The sequence below is a fragment of the Sycon ciliatum genome, chromosome 10, assembly GCF_964019385.1.
Source record: "Sycon ciliatum chromosome 10, ocSycCili1.1, whole genome shotgun sequence".
In the NCBI taxonomy this organism is placed as follows: domain Eukaryota; kingdom Metazoa; phylum Porifera; class Calcarea; order Leucosolenida; family Sycettidae; genus Sycon; species Sycon ciliatum.
This window is the reverse complement of record NC_088652.1, coordinates 2417790-2437890: the sequence shown is the minus strand read 5'-3', so window position 1 is coordinate 2437890 and position 20101 is coordinate 2417790. Positions and strand designations below refer to the sequence as shown.

General features: G+C 48.0%; 1 protein-coding gene across 1 annotated transcript in view; it reads left to right on the top strand.

Moving 5' to 3' along the window:
- LOC135826380 (uncharacterized) overlaps nucleotides 1-17958 on the top strand; it is a 44327-nt gene extending 26369 nt beyond the window's left edge. Inside the window, exons 18-27 of the mRNA XM_065338991.1 lie at nucleotides 4720-4861; nucleotides 5408-5508; nucleotides 5947-6034; nucleotides 7555-7614; nucleotides 8610-8680; nucleotides 10205-10270; nucleotides 10611-10718; nucleotides 12010-12084; nucleotides 16392-16479; nucleotides 16836-17958. Coding sequence (XP_065195063.1) covers nucleotides 4720-4861; nucleotides 5408-5508; nucleotides 5947-6034; nucleotides 7555-7614; nucleotides 8610-8680; nucleotides 10205-10270; nucleotides 10611-10718; nucleotides 12010-12084; nucleotides 16392-16479; nucleotides 16836-17105 — 1069 coding nt within the window. The 3' untranslated portion in view covers nucleotides 17106-17958. The remainder of the gene's footprint in view (nucleotides 1-4719; nucleotides 4862-5407; nucleotides 5509-5946; nucleotides 6035-7554; nucleotides 7615-8609; nucleotides 8681-10204; nucleotides 10271-10610; nucleotides 10719-12009; nucleotides 12085-16391; nucleotides 16480-16835) is intronic.
- The last annotated feature ends 2143 nt before the right edge of the window (nucleotides 17959-20101 follow it).

Genomic DNA, 20101 nt, shown 5'->3' with positions numbered 1-20101 from the left:
ACACACACACATACACACACCTTGATCTTGCCCATTGCGTACGCAATGATAGCGAATGTCGGAAAGTTCAAGTGAGAACACGAGCGCAGAACTTGGCATGTCGTTTCAGGTCTCCTGGTCGACGAAATGGGCGTCCACAGACACGTAGAAGAGGATCAGGAGCGGGCCGTGGCGGTGGGGTGCTACTCGCAACTCGTCTCCAGCCGGGACGATCTTGGCAACTCTCAAGCCAGGTGGTCACGCCGAGGTCCGCCAGGTCAGTCAACACCACATCTCGCCACCTCTTCTTCGGGCCGTGACGAGGACGGGGGGCAGGCAGCTCGCCGAACAGCAATTGCTTCGGTGCGCGTGAGTCGTCCATCCTGCCGACGTGACCCAGCCAACGAAGACGGTGGCGACGGATGATGCGGGTGATATCAGGGTCAACACCGAATGTAGCTGCTAATGTGGCCGTTGAGATCCAATCATCCCACTGTGGACGACGACCGATACCCACAATGGACCGAACACACTGATGGTGAAACGTGTTTAGCTTCTGGAGGTGGCCTGCCTTGGTGGTCTACGTCTCCGCACCATACAAGAGGGTCGTGAGGACGACAGCCTCATAGACACGCCTCTTGCTGCGAAACGACAGGGTCTGGTTATCAAAGACAGGAGCTCACTACACACACACACACACACACACACACACACACACACACACTACTACTACTACTACTATAGCATGACTGCCCATTGGGCAATGTCACCCCCGGAGGGGGCCAGAGTTTGGAGTGCACCGTCATTGGCAGGACTTCTGGTGCCTCGTCAAATCTTGCTGTCGTCGGAAACGTTTCGGGCAATGCATGCAGATCAGCGGCAGTGATTCCCTATCGGCTGCAGCAAGACGTTTTCCACGGTTGAATATATCTTTACCAAACCACTTCGACTCCTGGAATCCAGCCACTTCTATTTCGTACCGACGAAGTTCACTGACAACGATGTTGATTTTCTTGTCTTCCACGACGCGCTTTCCACGAGCAGCAGTTGAAACCGGGCCATCGATGTTTACTAAAGTCCTGACGTTCCACGAAGCAAATTTGACAAGAGCACCAGCTGGGCGCCTCCGACGGGTGCCTCCAAACTCTGGCTGCTTTGAAGCTGAAACTCTACACATCCGAGGGGTAGCTAGCCCACTGCGGATGGAGGACTACGGACGACGCGACAGTGACAATATCAAATTCAAATAATTGTCCTGTAAGTCACGTCGTTGGATCCGCTGCCCTAAATTCAAAAGGTCTACACTTGACACGCCAGGGGCTCTCCTAGCAAGCTAGGAGAGCCCTGAGTGTACCTACGCTGCTTCGGAGGCTCTAACTAGTCTCAGCAAATAGAAAAATTCCGGAGCTAGAAAAATTCAAACTGTCCCCCAAGAAGACAGTCACACACACACATACATACACACACACACACACAGGGCTGTTGCCAGGGGCGTAGCTGGTCCCCCTTTTAGGGGGGGGGGGTGCACAGCCGCATATGTGTAGGACAGCTGGTGCATGTCATTCATGGTCATTATGTGCATGCTGAATAGTATTTAAGAGAGCATGTCTGAGAATACCAAAGTATGTGTGCAAGTGGATCTCTCCGATTTCGCTCAAAATTTGCAGGTAGGTTCCCTTTGGGGTGTGGATCGACTGTGCAAAGCCCTTGAAAAAGTTTCTGAAGGGAACCTTGAAATTTGCATACCCCTCAAAAAATGGCCGAAATATCACATTATTTATGGGTCTAGAAACGAGTCACGCCACAGCGTATACGAACAAGCTATGAACAAAACCAAGAGTACATGAAAACCAGAGTGTGCAGCTCGGATGGGTTGCTGTCACGGCGAAATTCCGTGATTACATCATTTTAGTGATGTAGTGCGTACAAGCAGGATTCAAGCAGGTCTCTTTCTGCACAACTGCAGCTCAGTTGTACGCACTACGCCATTTCCCGCCTCAGATCTGGGCCAAATATGATGTAATCACGGAATTTCGCCGTGACAGACACCCATAGCAGAAAAGGCCCCAAGCTGCACACTCTGGTTTTCATGTACTCTTGACAAAACTCTATCAAGCCAACATTGCCTCACCTTAGAAGAGTTCCTGGAGCAGTACCGCTTAGCCACGCTGGGATCCCAGAAGACGAGGTCCATCACCCCCTGACGCCACAAATGATCGTCTTGAAAATAGCCAATTTACAAGCGCTGGCAAAACAGCCAGCTACGTCCTCAATTGGCAAGAACTATACACCGGCAGATAGTAGAACACCTCTTCTAGCGCTGAGGACATGTCTCCCATCTTCCTTTTGGGGTTTTCTTGAAATGAACTTTTTGGAATTTTTCCACTCGACCATGCTGAAATACGGCCAAAGTCATACCTGCGCAGGAAAGCTCGCCCCTCCGCGACGTCTCCTCAGCAATTTCTACTCCAACACTACTCCCAAGGCCGCAGAACAAAGTATAGTGTTGACTCTGACAAGGAAAAGCAGCGGTGATCACTTGTCACTCCAAACGACAAGCTTCTCCTTGCGCCACCAATAATTTTTGTGCGACTGTTGATGCAAAAGTGACTGAAGGCCTGAGCGCAGTTTTTGAATTTTATTGCAAGATGCACGGTGAGATCGCGTGCTCTGTGACGTAGGATGACGCTTCCTGCGTCACGATACGCGCCCAACGATCGTGAAAGTGCCTGGAACGCTACTCGGAACAGACCATGATGGCAGAGGTAAGATGAGCTTCATTTCCTGCTTGAACTGCTGAGTACCCCAACAAACTGTCCTAGGAGTGTTGCAATGGCAGCAAGCCGTTGAAATATGCCCCGTACAGCATGGAGAGTTATTCGTCTTTCACACATACCTCCTGCAATCCCGAACATAGTCCAACAGTAAAAGTCCCTTGTTTTCATGTCGATGCTCGACAAAAGCGGCTAGCTCGGTCCCTGTGTTGACTGGCACGCGAGTAGCACTGACTGCACGCACTTGTCGCGTGAACTGCATGAGAGATTTCTTACGTCATAAAGAATGTGATTTCATCACCATTTTACTGGTCTTCGACCTACATGGTCAGGGAAAGTCCCGGTTCGTAGGCCTACAACACTCCCAGCGTGTTCTTGAGCGCGGTAACAACACAAGTGGGATCACTTCCAGACCACCGGGCGTTCAAGGCGAGTAACAAGCGCACTTGACGAAGGTGACTCTGAAATCTCGTGAGCCGTGGGCCACGCGACTTGGCATTCTTGCGTCACAAGGCACGTGATTTCACCGTGCATCTTGCAATAAAATTCAAAAACTGCGCTCAGGCCTTCAGTCACTTTTGCATCAACAGTCGCACAAAAAATTATTGGTGGCGCAAGGAGAAGCTTGTCGTTTGGAGTGACAAGTGATCACCGCTGCTTTTCCTTGTCAGAGTCAAAACTACACTTTGTTCTGCGGCCTTGGGAGTAGTGTTGGAGTAGAAATTGCTGAGGAGACGTCGCGACGGGGCGAGCTTTCCTGCGCAGGTTTGACTTTGGCCGTATTTCAGCATGGTCGAGTGGAAAAATTCAAAAAAGTTTATTTCAAGAAAACCCCAAAAGGAAGATGGGGGACATGTCCTCAGCGCTAGAAGAGGTGTTCTACTATCTGCCGGTGTATAGTTCTGGCCAATTGAGGACGTAGCTGGCTGTTTTGCCAGCGCTTGTAAATTGGCTATTTTCAAGACGATCATTTGTGGCGTCAGGGGGTGATGGACCTCGTCTTCTGGGATGCTGGCGTGGCTAAGCGGTACTGCTCCAGGAACTCTTCTAAGGTGAGGCAATGTTGGCTTGATGGAGTTTTGTTCATAGCTTGTTCGTATACGCTTTGGCGTGACTCGTTTCTAGACCCATAAATAATGTGATATTTCGGCCATTTTTGAGGGGTATGCAAATTTCAAGGTTCCCTTCAGAAACTTTTTCAAGGGCTTTGCACAGTCGATCCACACCCCAAAGGGAACCTACCTGCAAATTTTGAGCGAAATCGGAGAGATCCACTTGCACACATACTTTGGTATTCTCAGACATGCTCTCTTAAAGAGAAAGAAACAATAAGTTAGGAGTTCTGACTAACAGTCCACCAACGTAACAAGATATTATAGTCGGTGGTTCTTTAGTATGACAATAATAACGAGATATTACACAGTCAGATAGTGCGACAACAAGACATAAAACTGACAAGGATATTGAGACATTCGATGACCTGACACCTAGCTCCAACACATCTACGGAGCGTGACTTTTCTTGTGACACACATACACACACACACACACACACACACACACACACACACACACACACACACACACACACACACACATACATACATACACACACAGGGCTGTTGCCAGGGGCGTAGCTGGTCCCCCTTTTAGGGGGGGGGGGGTGCACGGCCGCATATGTGTAGGACAGCTGGTGCATGTCATTCATGGTCATTATGTGCATGCTGAATAGTATTTAAAGAGAAAGAAACAATAAGTTACGAGTTCTGACTAACAGTCCACCAACGTAACAAGATATTATAGTCGGTGATTCTTTAGTATGACAATAATAACAAGATATTACACAGTCAGATAGTGCGAAAACAAGACATAAAACTGGCAAGGATATTGAGACATTCAATGACCTGACACCTAGCTCCAACACATCTATGGAGCGTGACTTTTCTTGTTTTTGCTTCCTGTTCCAGCTGTTGCATCTATGGTGGTGCTGATCGCCGTGCACAGGTGGAAACCGTCAAAGCTGGCGTGGAGATTGTCGTGGCAACGCCGGGACGTCTGTGCGACTTGCAGATGAACAATCTCCTGTCGCTGGAAAGTGTCACCTACCTGGTACGACTATATGTGCATGTCTGTGTGTGTGTCTGTGTGTTGGGGGGGGGGGGGGGGTGTCACAATGTAGGTCTGGATACACAAACAGAAGGTGCCTTCTGTTTGTGCTTGTGTGTGTGTGTGCACGTGTGTGTGTGTGTGTGCGCGCGCGTGTGTGTTTGTGCTTGTGTGTGTGTGTGGGGGGGGGGGGGGGAGGGGGGGGTGCATGCGGGCGGGCGTGTGTGCTTGAGTATTCCAGTGGCAAATTGAGCCCTCTACAGGCCATGGATGTAGTTGGGATATTTTGGCCACACAGATACTTCTCTATGCGCGGGCACAGATACTGACAAAATCCATGGATGGGTGGGTGAGGAGTGTACTGCGTAATACCAAGATCCGTTTTTCAGATCAGAGAAGTAGGTGTCCGCCGTAGGGCAGGTCGATAGCCCATTGAATTATTTTTGAATCTCTCTCCCGTTTTCCGAGGAGACCCGCGTGACCAGTTTTGGCAGTGAGCCAGTGCAAGTACAAGTATGTGTGTGTGTGTGCGTGCGTGTGTGCATGCAGGTCTTGGACGAAGCTGACCGCATGTTGGATATGGGCTTTGAGCATGACATTCGCAAGATCATGTTGGATATCCGTCCGGACAGACAGACAGTAATGACAAGGTAAGAACATGTGGAAATGCTTTACTGAGTCATTGCCTCTGCCTTCTAGTCAGGTTACAAACCTTTTTGTAGCTAGAACTCATGTTTGGATTTTCTTTAGGAACTTTTCTTCCTACTTTCGGTGAGGGCATCCCTTCATGAATGATCGGATTCATGTATAGAGCTTGGGCAATGGCGTCACAAGAAGGACGTCATTGTAACTTGTTATATGATTGTAACATGCTTGGCTTTTTGTATTTTGTGTGGATAGCTGAGTCTGATTCTTTGTGTACCTGCTTTGGTGTGGCGTTGTCTGTTTGTGTGTGCGTGTATGTTCTTGTGTGTGTGTGTGTGTGTGTGTGTGTTTGTGTGTGTGTTCTTGTGTGTGTGTTCTTGTGTGTGTGTGTTCTTGTGTGTGTGTTCTTGTGTGCGTATGTGTATTGTTTGGTTACACGACAGTGCAACTTGGCCCCCGGACGTACGTCGTCTGAGTGACAAGTATATGAAGGAACCCATACTTGTGCATGTCGGCTCCTTGGATTTGAGGGTAAGGTCTTCTTGCACTCATCACTTCTTACCACTTTAGGGCGCGTTCGAATTGTCCCTCTTTGACTTTTCGAAGAGTTTCGTTTTTCTGAAGAGGTGGCCTTGTTGGCCTCTTCAGAAAATACGAAACTCCTCGAAACTCCATAACCTCATCCGATGGGAGATGTGGATTAGTTCCGAAGAGTTTGGAATAGCTACGTCGAGATGGTCGATCTGATCGGGCGTCATTATTGCCATGACAATTCCACTGAAAACTCTAAAATGATAGAAACCGTTCTAATGGGACACGTCAACTATTTAAATCTCTTTAACCCATTCAGCGCTACTGGGCCTTGCCTATGGTACTCTGCATATAAAATGTGGAAAACAAGGCAAATAGAAAGTTCTAAAGCTCCAGGGTCCTGGCAACTGGGTCCTCAAATATTTTGGAAATGATTGCCAGGACCATCAAACACAGGGTGACAGAATCGATACAGTCCCCGAACAGAATAGCGCTTCACAATAGGGACGCAAGTTTGCTCAAATTGCGTGAAATACACCAAATGTGTGCAATTGCAGCTGAAAGATCGCTGAAAAGAGAAGAAAAAAAGACGCTTAGTGTAACCAAGCGGGATTCGTACGGACGACCTATCGTACAAGAGGCAGGATCATGATCCAACTGACTAACAGTGCTTTCACACACCTGATAGTGACGGAAATCACTATATATCCCATGACGTCTATAGACGTCATCCCGCGCATGGGGGGCATTTTCAATGACGTCTATAGACGTCATCAGCGTTCAATGGGTTAAAAAATATGTTTGAACAGTCGATGAAGACAATGCGAACGCTCCCTTAGTCAGACCTATTTCGTCGTCAACGTGTTTTGCCGCATTAGGCTGGTGTTGTTGTTTTTTTTAGAGCTAAATCTCAGAATGCTTACAGTATTGCTGCCATGTTGTATTGTGTGAAACCTCCCTGTGGTTTCTTGTCTCGGCGAAAACCTGGTATCACGTTCTACAACTATACGAAGTAGAGATAGCGACTCCGGCGATAGTACACACATTGAAAAGCAGGCTTCTATTCAAAACAGTCTTCTATAATATCAAGAGTAGATAAACAAGAGTGTGCAACTCCGGGATGGGTTGGCCCGCAGCGGAATTTTTTGTTGACGTAATCTTTTCGACGATGCACGCGCTGCGAGTCTTTTGGAAAGTTTTGCCTCGTGCACTTGGCCGGGCTTTACATCACAAGGGCGGTGCCCAGCACGTGCTCTCACACTGCTCTGGGGCAAAATGCGCGTTCTTCTGAAAAAAGGTGACGTCAACAAAAAATTCCGCCGCGGGCGGGGGTATCAGCAGATTGTGCAGAAGAGATCCGGAGTTGCACACTCTTGTTTATCTACTCTTGATAATATGAGAAAAGCTTTAATACAAGACTCTACAGTATCTAGTTACAGTGGTGGACAGTTACTCTTAACTCGTATCCATGTGTTCCTTTTTTTCTTTCTTGTCTTTGTTGTGTGCATCATGTGGTGTAGGCATGCAAGCTGGTCACTCAGGCCGTGGAGGTTCTAGATGAACAGACTAAGTATAAACGGGTACGCCGACCGTGCGTTCTTGCATGCGTCTCAGTACAGTCAGACCTCGCTTATCCGGTCCGCGTTTATCCGGATCCCTCGCCATCCGGTAGAAAATCGTTGGTCACCGATTTACACCATATGCCATGCACACATACAGTATGTGTGTTCGATTGTCCGGTTCCCTCGCCTATCCGGATATTTTGCGGAAAACGGATGTGTGCGGTTATGCGATGTCTGACTGTACTGCCTCTCTAGCTTTCCCTGTGATTGCGTGATGCGTTTTTGTCAGCGTTCTATCTTCCTGTAGGGCGTGTCCTGAGCACGCGCTGTGTTGTGTGTGTGGTGCGTGTGCTGTGCATATAAGCACCAGTACCACTCAAGTTGGGGACGGAATGGCTGCATTGCAATCACCCCACCTTCCCTGGCTGAGGTCTATGGTCGTATTCCTGTGCTGACCAAGCTATGCCATACATACTCCATGAAAGGATGTGCTTGCAAGTGTTGCAATATTCCATACGCTTTCTTTGGCCAGTGCTGAGGATCAACCATGTAGTTATTTTGCAGATACAGCATCCACAGTGTCGCACGGGTACTCGTGATTGGTCCTGAATTCGTGTTACGCAGCATAGTACAGAGATTTCTTATCCACTTCACTCCGCCCTGATCACAGGTCATCAAGACTCATCATAGAGACAGGATCCTCTGCAGGGGCGTCGGAAGTTAATTTAGTGTGGTACGGTCAGCCATCTGAAGTACAATTTTACTCGTGGGGGAGGGGTGGCTCAGCCGAAAATTTTGGAATTTAGAACCCAACTCAGTGCATTTTATTGATTCACGGGGTACTTGGGGCAAAGAGTGGTACGGTCAATGCCGTAGTGACCGTAGCGTGTGCGACGCCCCTGCTCTGGCGTTAGACTACTCTGAACGGTGACGTGATTTTGCTTCTCTGAAGTTTTATTGCTGTTGTGCTGGTGTTTGCTGTCGTTGTTGCCGTTGTGATTTTCCTTGTGCAGCTTCGGCACTTCTTGGAAACGGAGCTGGGCGAGGATGGACACGTCCTCATCTTCTGTGGCCGCAAGAACACGTAAGTGACATGACCACCAGTGCACCGTGGCCGAGTACCGGACTGTTGTCAGGGACAACACAGCAGTTTAGTATTAGTACCAGACTGTTGTCAGGGACAACACAACAGTTTAGTGCTGTGCCTTCGAGTTTGCCATTGGATGCTATCCTCGCACAACAGAGCCTTTTTCATGCACACATTGTTCTCCGTAGTACAGTTCTGGCCAGAAAAATCCAACCTGAATATTCTTGCGCCGGGGGGGGGGGGGGGGGGGGGGGAATCGCTACGTGACCCTACAGTCCATTCAGAAAAAGATGATGTCCTAGCTTTTGGCCATAAATGGGTCAAAATTTGAGTTTTTGTCACAATATTTTTGTCAATCCCCCGTGGAATACTCTTCCAATTGTGTTTTTGAAGTCTATTTATCCAAAGAGCAAGCCATAACAAGAATAGGATTTCGGCCAGGTTTTCCCCCCAAAGCACTGAATTGGGGAAAAGCCATAAAAATCCAACCCCCGCACTCCACTTGCAGAACAGTACATTTGCGGTTCAAACCCCAGTTGAGGTACCTTTTTTGGACCCTTTTTCAAGTTTCGAATCTCGCAGCACTGGCAAAATCACCAAACACGGGAGCTCTCCAGAGCCAGCGCTCATCTTTTTCTGAATGGACTGTAGCAGAACACACAACACTGTGCGCACTTGAGCGCAGCGGCGCTACTTTATTCATGAGGTCAGGTTTCTCTGGCCAGCATCGTACTTACAACTATGGTAACCGTAAGGTGTGGAACAACTGTAATTCAGCCAGGTTTTACAAAATTAGGACAGGTATGCCATGGCAAAATGTATGGAGAAGCAGATCCAAAACCCAGATTTTTGAGATTTATAGTGGGTTTTTGATCCTCAATTCGGCCCAAATCCGACTTTCAAAAGCCAGCGGGCCAGTTTCCGATGAATGGACTGTAGACCGTTACTTTTCTCATGTATTACAGTCTATGCACAGTTGAGTCACCGTGTATACATTGGTATGCTGTGCTTGGTGAACCCCAGCCTTCCCCTTCTTCGGCATCCGACAGTGCTGTTCCTGATTCTCGTAAACAGTTGTGATTGGCGATGTCCTGGCGGTTGTTCTGAACAATTTCATCGGAGACAAGAATGCAAAAACACTGTGAAAGAGGACACACACGTCAGGCTCTTCAACATTTTCTTGAGAATTTTCACTGGTGTACTTTCAAGATTCTTATGGGCGCGGGAGTTGTTCTGGCATTGGAATACCGTATTTCCCCGATTATAAGTCGCGACTCGCACTCGATCATGAGTCGCAACCCCATTTCCAGGTTTGAGCAATATTGTTTTGCTATATTGACTTCTGTAGTAAGTCATGCTCGATTGTAAGTCGCACCCCTTTTTTACCCTGAATTTTAGTGTAACAAGTTGAGACTTATAATCTGGGAAATACGGTAGTATTTTAGGGAGCTGTCGTTTCCTCGTGATCTGCACTACAGCTAATGCTGTGTGGGTGTGTTTCTTGTGTGCTTTCGTGTGAAGTGCTGATCACGTTGGGTCTGAGCTAGTCATCGACGGAATTGACTGCAACGCTCTCCATGGCGATCGGTGAGTACTCTATTACTATTTTGAATATTCTGTGTGTGATGCCGGTCTGTGATTACCGTTTGTCTGAAATAACACGCATCAAACATGACGTTGCTAGTGTATTGAGGTGTCCAAGACGCTAAGCGTAACTTGTGCTGTTCTTGCTTTGTAGCACCGGACCGAAATATTGATGACCAATAACTGAGCATCGGTACTGTCTACTGTGCGTGTGTGTGTGCACGCATGTTTGCGTGTGTGTGTGTGTGTGTGCTTATGTGTGTGTATGTGTGTGTGTGTGTGTGCGTGTGTGTGTGTGTGTGTGTGTGTGTTTGTGTTTTGGTGTCTTTGCCGCTATCTGCAGCGACCAGTATGACAGAGAGCAGGCTTTGGAAGATATCAAGACAGGTCGCGTGCGCGTTCTTGTTGCCACGGACGTTGCATCCAGAGGTCTGGATATTCCCGGAATCACGTAAGAATACGCCAGCGTTGAAACACCGGCCATCTTTTTGACATTCTTTATATTGAAATGTTCATCCCGACCTAGAATGGATTTGTAGATCTCTTCTACATGTGTGTGGCCATAACTGGCCACCACCACCACGTGCAAGAGTCCACAAACAAGAGTATGCAACTGTGACCTCTCTTTCCCTCTGGTTTAAAATGAACTTTCATCTGGAACTGGAGTTCATGCGCCAAAATTAGAGATCGCGTAGGTACTGGAAAGAATCGAGCAGAAATGGATGGGCTCGTACGAGAAATTGTGGGTTTGCATGCCTGCTTTCAGAGCGTGATGAAGGCAAGTTACGTAATGAAGGCAGTGCGCAACGCACTAACCCATAACCACAGTTGCATACTCTTGTTTATGCACTCTTGCCATGTGTCATAGACATCGTTCTGTCCTGATATGAATGGGTTGGGTGTGTGATGTCATCATTGCATCACCATTATGTCATCTATGTACGTAACCTCGCGAATACTTGACCAATCGCCTCATCGAAAGGTTGTAGCGTGTAAAATGCACTTCAGCTGGGGATTTCCCCATTTTCGCACGTGCCTAGCCGGCCAGGTGCTATGATGCAATCAGGCTACGGGCAATCGGGCATCTCGACTTCTTTCCAAAAATCCCATCGCTCTGCGATAAAATTTGAGGGAATTGCATCGCGATGAGTATTTCGCTCGCAATTGACATGACACTGGTGTGTACGCTTGGTTCGCTCCCTGTACATTTACGTTGCCGCTCGTCATATCTACTGGAGATGTATTCCTTGTGGATAGAGCTTTCCAGGAAGCCCAGGATTGTGAGAATCGACCTAGAAATGGTGGAGTTATTCAACTTATTGTCAGAAATATGAGCAAGAACGGCGATTTCGCGTTTTCTGAAAAATAGTTCTAGGGCTTTTAAAAAGGGTTAATGGGGAAACATGTTTATGTGCATGTGCTTAGTCGAAGGTTTTCATAACGTTCACAGCATAGCATTGTGCTGTCTGGAGTCCACCTACTGCTGCTGTGATTTGTGTACATGCCGTATTTCCCCGAATATAAGTCGCACCCTTTTACACTAAAACTCAAGGGTAAAAAAGTGGTGCGACTTACTACTGAAGTGAATACATCAAAAACAATATTGCTCAAACCTGAATATGGAGGTGCGACTTATAATCAGGGAAATACGGTAATGCGATGAAATATGTGTTTTGATTGGTTGCTGATCTGCTGTTTCCTCTCTGTCGCTGCCGCTCCCGCTGTTGCTTTTGTTCTTGTAGTCACGTTGTGAATTACGACTTTCCGCACAACATGGAAGACTACGTGCATCGCGTTGGACGCACAGGCAGAGCTGGGTGAGTGCACGCTAGCTGTTCGGTGCCACGTGAACTTTATCGTCGTCATTTCATGTTCGTATGCAGGGACGGCGGACATGCTACAGTCACTGCAGTATTCACCGTACCCAAGAGTACATAACCCCCAAGGTTTGCGACGGCAGAACTTCACATCACGTGATCAACCCGTACACATTATTTGCACTCTGTGCATGATAGATACAGGGTTGTACGCAACCCAGCTTTGAGTACAACTCTCTTGTGGTCACTTTGCACTGTTTGCCAGTGTAACCTTTTGAACCATGTCACGTAATGTGAAGTTCTGCCGTCGCAGCACTGCATAGAGGTTGTGCAGGCAGTTGCACACTCTTGGGGGTTATGTAATCCTGCCGTACCACTGTTTGTCCTGGACTACACCAATGCCTGGCACCGAAGAACTGGGGGGTCAGGGTTCTAGCCTAGCCCGTTCTTATTTTTAGCGAACTCGGCAGTTTTATTCTTATTCGATGCTACAGTCTTTAATACATGTACATTTATGCAGAGTTATACGTCTGAGTGTACATTATAGTATAGATTTAATACGGTTTCTGTTTTTTTTCTGCGAAAATCCAGCCTAGACCGTTCTTCAAAATTGGTGAAATTCTAGCCTGGCCGTTCTTCAAAATTGGTGAAATTCTAGCCTGGCCGTTCTTCAAAATAGGGGGAAATTCTAGCCTGGCCGTTCTTCAAAATTGGTGAAATTCTAGCCTGGCCGTTCTTCAAAATTGGTGAAATTCTAGCCTGGCCGTTCTTCAAAATTGGTGAAATTCTAGCCTGGCCGTTCTTCAAAATTTGGTGAAATTCTAGCCTGGCCGTTCTTCAAAATAGGGGGAAATTCTAGCCCGGCCGTTCTTCAAAATTGGTGAAATTCTAGCCTGGCCGTTCTTCAAAATTGGTGAAATTCTAGCCTGGCCGTTCTTCAAAATTGGTGAAATTCTAGCCTGGCCGTTCTTCAAAATTGGTGAAATTCTAGCCTGGCCGTTCTTCGGCGCCCGACAGTGTTGTAGGTGATCTACCCTGTAAATCAACAAAACACACTGGGTTGGCTCGAAATTTCCAGAGAAGCCACCCCAACTCCACACGTTTTTGTTTGTACTGCATGTATCTTGACTGTATCACCCTAAAATACCTCGCGACTCCCCTGCGCCACATGTCTTGCCTTCTGGTGTGCACTCGCTGTGTGCTCGGGCTTGCTTTGAAGTTTGAACATCATCGGAACTTTCCATCAATCTTCATTACTGTAAAACATGGTATTTTCGGTGTAACTTTAATTTCGGTGATTTCGGCAGAGAAACCAGGCACCTAAATTTAAATTACCGTATTTTCCGGGGTATAAGCCGCACCGGGGTATAAGCCGCACCCCCCTTTTTGAGGCAAAATATTGACTAAAAGTTGGTATTCGGAGTATAAGCCGCACCCACAAACCAAGATTATTCACACTCATTGAATGGCTTGTTGAGGCACACATCAAGTGGCTGAAGCTGGGATGTCAGACCACCAGGGATAACAGCAAGGTCGGTCCTTGTTTCACGAGCACGTCTTTTGAAGTTCTCTACTAGATGTGCACGAAACGAGTCAAAGACAAGGCAGCTTCGAACAGGGGTGCTCCCATGGCCACCTTGCCTTGCACACCAAACCTTATCCAGCCACATATGCATTCCAGCTTCATCCATCCAGCCTTTGGGGTGAACGTGGACAATGACATCAGAGTAGTAGTCAACGAGCGGGTTCTGGCGCAGGGGGCGCCCGGGTCCCAAAAAATGGGGTATTATTGAAAAATGGGGTACTAATAGTACCCCATTTTTGCGGTTTAAATTATTTTTGGCCCGGTTTTTTGCGGATAAAAATATGTGCCAGGGGTGTCCCTACCTCAAAAAAAGGGGTATTATTGAAAATATGTATTGGGGTGTTATGCTCTACCCTAAACAATAAGGTAATATGGTGTCATGATTTGGAATTCCGCATGTATCATTAATTTTGATTTTTAGGGGTGGGTGTTATGTCCTGCCCTACATCATAATATTGCATTCCGATGTCTAAAATATTACTATTTCTAATGTCAATGTTATCTCACTTTTTCCAATTTTATATTAATCAGAACTCATAGTTTTGCAGTATTTTGACTTGTAATTTCAATTTTTCGGATCATTTTCCGGCTGAGACATGACGATAATAAGATAACAGCTTGCTCTCTACGAGCAAAGAGATACAACGAAAAGAGAGAGAGAGAGAGAGAGAGAGAGAGAGAGAGAGAGAGAGAGAGAGAGAGAGAGAGAGAGAGAGAGAGAGAGAGAGAGAGAGAGAGAGTCTAGTAATCAAAGATATCTACAGAAGGTACTACCCAGGAGCGCTTCCTGGAAACTTCGATGACAGGAGATGTGTCCGAAGCCTGAATCGTGACAATTGATTTATCCAGGTCATCATCGGCCTTGCGCTTCCGGCTTGCTATAGTATCGCACAAGACATCCGGCATCTTCTTATGATAACCTTCATCATCAATGTCGATCGTGCCGACACGCACAACAACACGGGTTATCCTCGTCGCCATGACTGAGAGGCGGACAGATTTCGTCGTCGCTTCCGTATCCCCGTCTCTTCGAAAGATCATACGCTCATTCAGATCCTTGATCACACGGATGAACTCCTGGGCTTCGATCTGGTCAGCATTTTCAAATGTCTCTTCGACATTGTCGAGAGCACCTGCAGCCTTCATCACATTGAATACAATGTGATGAAGGCCCCCTGCGCCAGAACCCGCTCGTTGACTACTACTCATCAGGCGGCACTGCATCCTTTGGCATAGTCTTTCGTTTGAAAATGACAAATGGCCGTAACTTTGTCCCATCGGCAAGGCATGCTAAAGGCACAGTAAAGTGCTCTCGTTCGTGCCCTGTCGTTTTGATGTGAATAGTCTGCGCTCCGATTTTGTCGATAGTGCGGGACAAGGGCATGTCGAAGTTCAGAGGCGTTCCATCCATATTGCCAATCTGATCTAGCGGATACTTGTTCTGTTCTCTCAACCTGATGACGTTGCGCTGAAAGGACAGAATCTTCTCCTGAAACTCGTCCGGCAGTCGCTGGCACAGGTGAGTCTTCGCCCGGATAACAAGGCTTTGTCGCTTCATGAAACGATAGCACCAACTAACAGTTGCGTTGAAACTTACGGCGTTCATCTCCTTTGCGAAGACTTTCGCTTTTAGGCGAATCCTTGTGCCACTCAATCCAATCCCATCTGATCGATTTTCTCAATCCATTCGAAAACCTTACGCTCAAGTTCATTCCGTCGTGGCTCGGGTCCAGCATGTAGCGATTTGGACGCGAGTTTCTTCTTCGACAGCTAGACTTTCTGTTTCTGCCACCTACGAACCATCGACTCATCGATGTCGAAGTGTCTCGCGCAGGCCCGATTTCCATGCGCTTCGGCGAAGAGCACAGCGCGTATCTTCTCCTTCACGGTGTATGTTGTCCGCCGCGGCATGGTCAACTCCAGGACACCATCGAAGTACCGGCAAGAATAGCTAAAGAAACGAAATAATCTGAACGACTGAAAGACGAATTGAAATGTTTGGAAACAAACATTTGTTCCGTTACAGCTATGTACCAGGCCAGGGAGTACCCTGTTCACAACAGGGAAAGATTCCAGCCGACCCTATTTATACACAAAAAGTAGTATTATCGTATCGCTGTATACTAGGATGTGTGGAAACCGGCACTTGCAGTACACAAAATAGTCCCCGTATACGCGTACCGTATGGTGTAGCCCGCGCACTAAAACTAGTAAAAGTGCCGGGATAGCAACACAGGCGCGAAGCTGAGTCGAATGATAAGTCACATGACGTCAGCATGCATACTGATGTATGCTAAGCATTCATCCGCGCAAGCATATTCGGTGTATAAGCCGCAGGGGCGATTTTGGTCCGATTTTTAGCGGGAAAAAAGTGCGGCTTATACCCCGGAAAATACGGTACACCTAAAAGACACAAGCGTATGCACTGTATGTGAAGGGAAAGCTGGTCACCTAATTCTAAATTACACCTGAAACCTGGCAGGTCCCTGGCACCGAAATGTTAATGCACCTAGAATTTCATGTTTTACAGTATGTCCTAAGCCCAGACTCCTACACTACCTGCCTATCGGCTATCACTTGTCCAGACTCCTACACTACCTGCCTATCTGCTATCACTTGTCCAGACTCTACACTACCTGCCTATCTGTTATCACTTGTCGTTGTGATTGCACTCTAAGTCTCTTGTTTGTTGTTGTTGTTGTGTCACGTGGAACCCCTGCAGTCGCACTGGCATATCACTGACGTTTATGACACGCGAGAACTGGCGCCAGGCGAGTGATCTTATCGTAATACTGGAAGAAGCCGGACAGGTAGGGATATTGTGTGTGGATTGTGCGTGTGTGTAAGTGTGTGTGTGTGGGTGTGTGTGTGTGTATCTGTGCGTCTGTACGGGAGGGGGGGGGGGGGGTACTGGTGTATGCACCCTGGTGGTGTATGCGAGCTCCGTACGAGAACATTCTAAATTTAACTTTAGTACGCCATGGTTCTCACACAGCACAGACGTCTTTTATGTTTGTACAGCTAGCTCAATTGCTATCTCTCTGTCTGTCTTTCTTTCTTTCTTTCTCTCTCTCTATCTCTCTCTCTATCTCTATCTCTCTCTCTCTCTCTCTCTCTCTCTCTCTCTCTCTCTCTCTCTCTCTCTCTCTCTCTCTCTCTCTCTCAGGTGGTACCGGAGGAGGTCGTGGAGATGGCTCAGCGATTCGAAGAGTACAAGGCTCGCACCGGTGATGACGGCAAGAGACCTCGTCGCGGAGGACGCGGTGGTGGAGGAGGACGCGGTGGTGGAGGGGGCCGTGGTGGAGGAGGACGCGGTGGCGGCGGTAATGGTGGAGGTCGTAGCTATGGCGATCGCAATGGTAGTGGAGGCTATCGTGGCGGTGGAGGAGGCCGTGGTGGAGGCCGTTTTGATGAGGGCGGTTTCAGCTTTGCCTGAAACAACGAACAACATAATATGGAAGCATTGTTTTCATTCGGTGTTCCGAGTCGTCAAGCCGGGTTGCTCCCGAGATTCCTATCGTGATGACGCTTCTCTGCACCCGACACTGCCAACGAAGAGAAGATCTGCCCTTCTGTGTTAAAGCAGTGTGTGTGTGTCTGTACATGTCGTGTCTTGCCGCGTTGAGCCGTGTGTGCCGCATGCTCTCGTGTGCCTTGTTTTCAACTGAGTTCTCTACCCGTGTACATACTGCTGCAATCAAGTACTCTCTTCTGCTGGTCTTGGACTGACCATGCCGTTTTGCAAGCTGCTGTAAATATTGTATTATATAATAGTGTGTGTTTGCACTTAGGTTGTCACTGATAGCGGTGACACGGTGCCTGTGTGATGGCAATGGTCATGATTATCTACCCCGCCGTGACCTGTGTAGTCCAATGCAATGTGTGCTAACTTATCACGTTGTGTGCGTATCCAATGTCTTCGTGCCGTTGCCTGTGTGGCAGTTCCAAGTTGTCATTGAGTTCTTGACGGCAAACGCCCTTGTTCCCATCTTGCTTGCCTTTCTTTTGTTTACTGCTCCGCTCCTCCTTCTCATGACCGACATATTATCTCCTGCTCTCATTGATTATTCCATCCCCTGTTTTGACTGAAAGCAGACGTTTTCAGTCCGGTGATTCTCTCGTGTTGAGTTTTTAGCCAATGGCCCTGTTTCTTGCTCTAGCGCTCACGGGCTCAATGCAGTTCTTTCTTAGGCGGCCTTTCGCAGCTTTCAATGGTTTATTCCTTGCGCTTCAGACCATGATTCGTAATTCAGAGCAGGGTTTGGCCTCCTGTACTGTGCTGCGCTCCACTTGCAGTGTCGTATTGACTGTGTGTGTGTGTGGGGGGGGGGGGGGGGTTGAAGCTGCAGCTGACGAGCGTCGGCTGAGTACGAGCGCGGATATACGTGGTCACTTTCAATGCCTTGGACACTAGCACCACCTCGATCGCATTCTGAACGGTGTCCTAAACGGAAGCAGCGGAAGACGACAGGTATGTCGTGTCGGCGCCGGTTGCTAGGGAAGTAGATGTCGATAGGCTTTCGAAATAATTAATTGGCTGTCGTCATGATGAATTATGGTACATGATGTGTTTATGATCATCATTGTTTCTACTGTACATGTGCAGGACTTTGTATTGTTGGGCAACGCGTTTCCTGGTCTGACACGCCTTACGTACTACGTAGCCTCATAGGCAGTCATCAGGTCATGGTAGAGGAAGAGGGAAGCAAGGTGTATGTTGGGGGGTACGTATGTGCATGTCGGAGGTGGAGGGAGGTACGTGTGTGAATGTCGAGAGGGGGTACTTGTGTGTGTGTGTGGGGGGGGGGGGGGGGGCTGGTTTATGCAATGCACGAAACCAGTCTCATGCGCACTGTGGCTGCCAGAAGTACTCTTGCGGATGTACATGTAACTAACTCTTTCTAGCTACTAGTACTGGCCACCAAGAATACCAGTACTTTCTATAAACTGGACATGGCTTCATGCTACCCTGTCATGTATGTAGTAAGTCTTAAAAAAAAAGTAAAGTATCGTATCCGTTCCAGAAGGGAACTCATGACGGGGGCCGCTGACACCCGCTAAACCCTAGCTAACACCTGCTAAATCCTAGCTAACACCCGCTAAACCCTAGCTAACACCTGCTAAATCCATTAAAGGTTCTACAACTTCATTGCTTTGCTCCCCCCCCCCCCCCACAAAGAAAGTTTTGTTGAGATCTTCGGATCGCAACCAGACGTGTGGCAGCGCAGTTGGAGGTGGTCCGGGCGGATGGGGGTCCGAGGGTCTCCCGCGGGGACATTTGGAAGTAAGGGTGCAAAATCCTGCATTCTGGGCACTTTCGTGTTAAAAAAAAGTGGTCCAGGCCAAAGCCGGACCGGCTGCTATGTCCCTGCCAACTAGAAGGCGCTGTGCAGAGTATCAAGATGGGGCTATGGGTGCTTTCGATCACACAGTCACACGTTCCGAACCCAGGTTTCAAATGAACCGAATGAACGGATTGCGACCATGTAAACAAACGACTACACGAAAACCTTGTAAAAGAGAACCACGTCGGCACGTGGGATCCCGTACACCCTCGCGCATGCACGTGGGATCCCGTACACCCTCGCGCATGCACGTGGGATCCCGTACACCCTCGCGCATGCACGTGGACCTAGCACGGCGTGTACATGTAAGTCGAGTGCGTAAATTCTGGCGAGAGAATTAGCAATTCCCTCTCTTCAAAATTGACGGAATTGGATTTCGTCGATTCTGACGACGGAATTTGTGTAATCGAACGGTGCATGCACCATAACGAATAATAATTATTCTAGAATTGACCGAAATGTGTGTAATCGAACGCGCCCAATGATTGTAATGATCTGATGACTGTTCGACGTGGACCATGTACCATTAATTTTCTCCTGCACATAATCATTGCTCTGCTATTACCAGTGTTACGGCTGCACATCATGCTAGTAGTACATCTGATACATAACATTATCATGCAAGCATGCATGAATGTAGGGTTACGAAAATTAATATTTGTTTAGACTTCGTGCATGCCATGCATGTGGATGATCTAGTTTGGCACGCAAGCGAGTGGTACGGTACTGTCGGCAATCTCTACCTGAATTCCGCCATTGGGCGTTTGCTGGGGCCGGGGCGAGCCTGGTGTTGTAGCCAAAGTTTGTGCCGACCTCCACGTCATGACGTCAGTGGCGAACCAACCACAGTTTACCGCACCCTGCACGCACGCCTCGCTGGTCTCAGTATTCAATACTTTCGGTCGTCACTCGTGGGTGGCTGAATTAGTGAATGCCTCTGCGGCGAGATGGTAGGTCTTTCCGCTCGCTCGCCTCGATCGCTTCTGCCCAATCTTTTTCATCTTGGTGGAGAGGTCTTCTCCTTACGCTCCAGGTCTGCACAATACTCCATCAGAGAGAAATACCCAAAATTACCGGTAATAGCTTG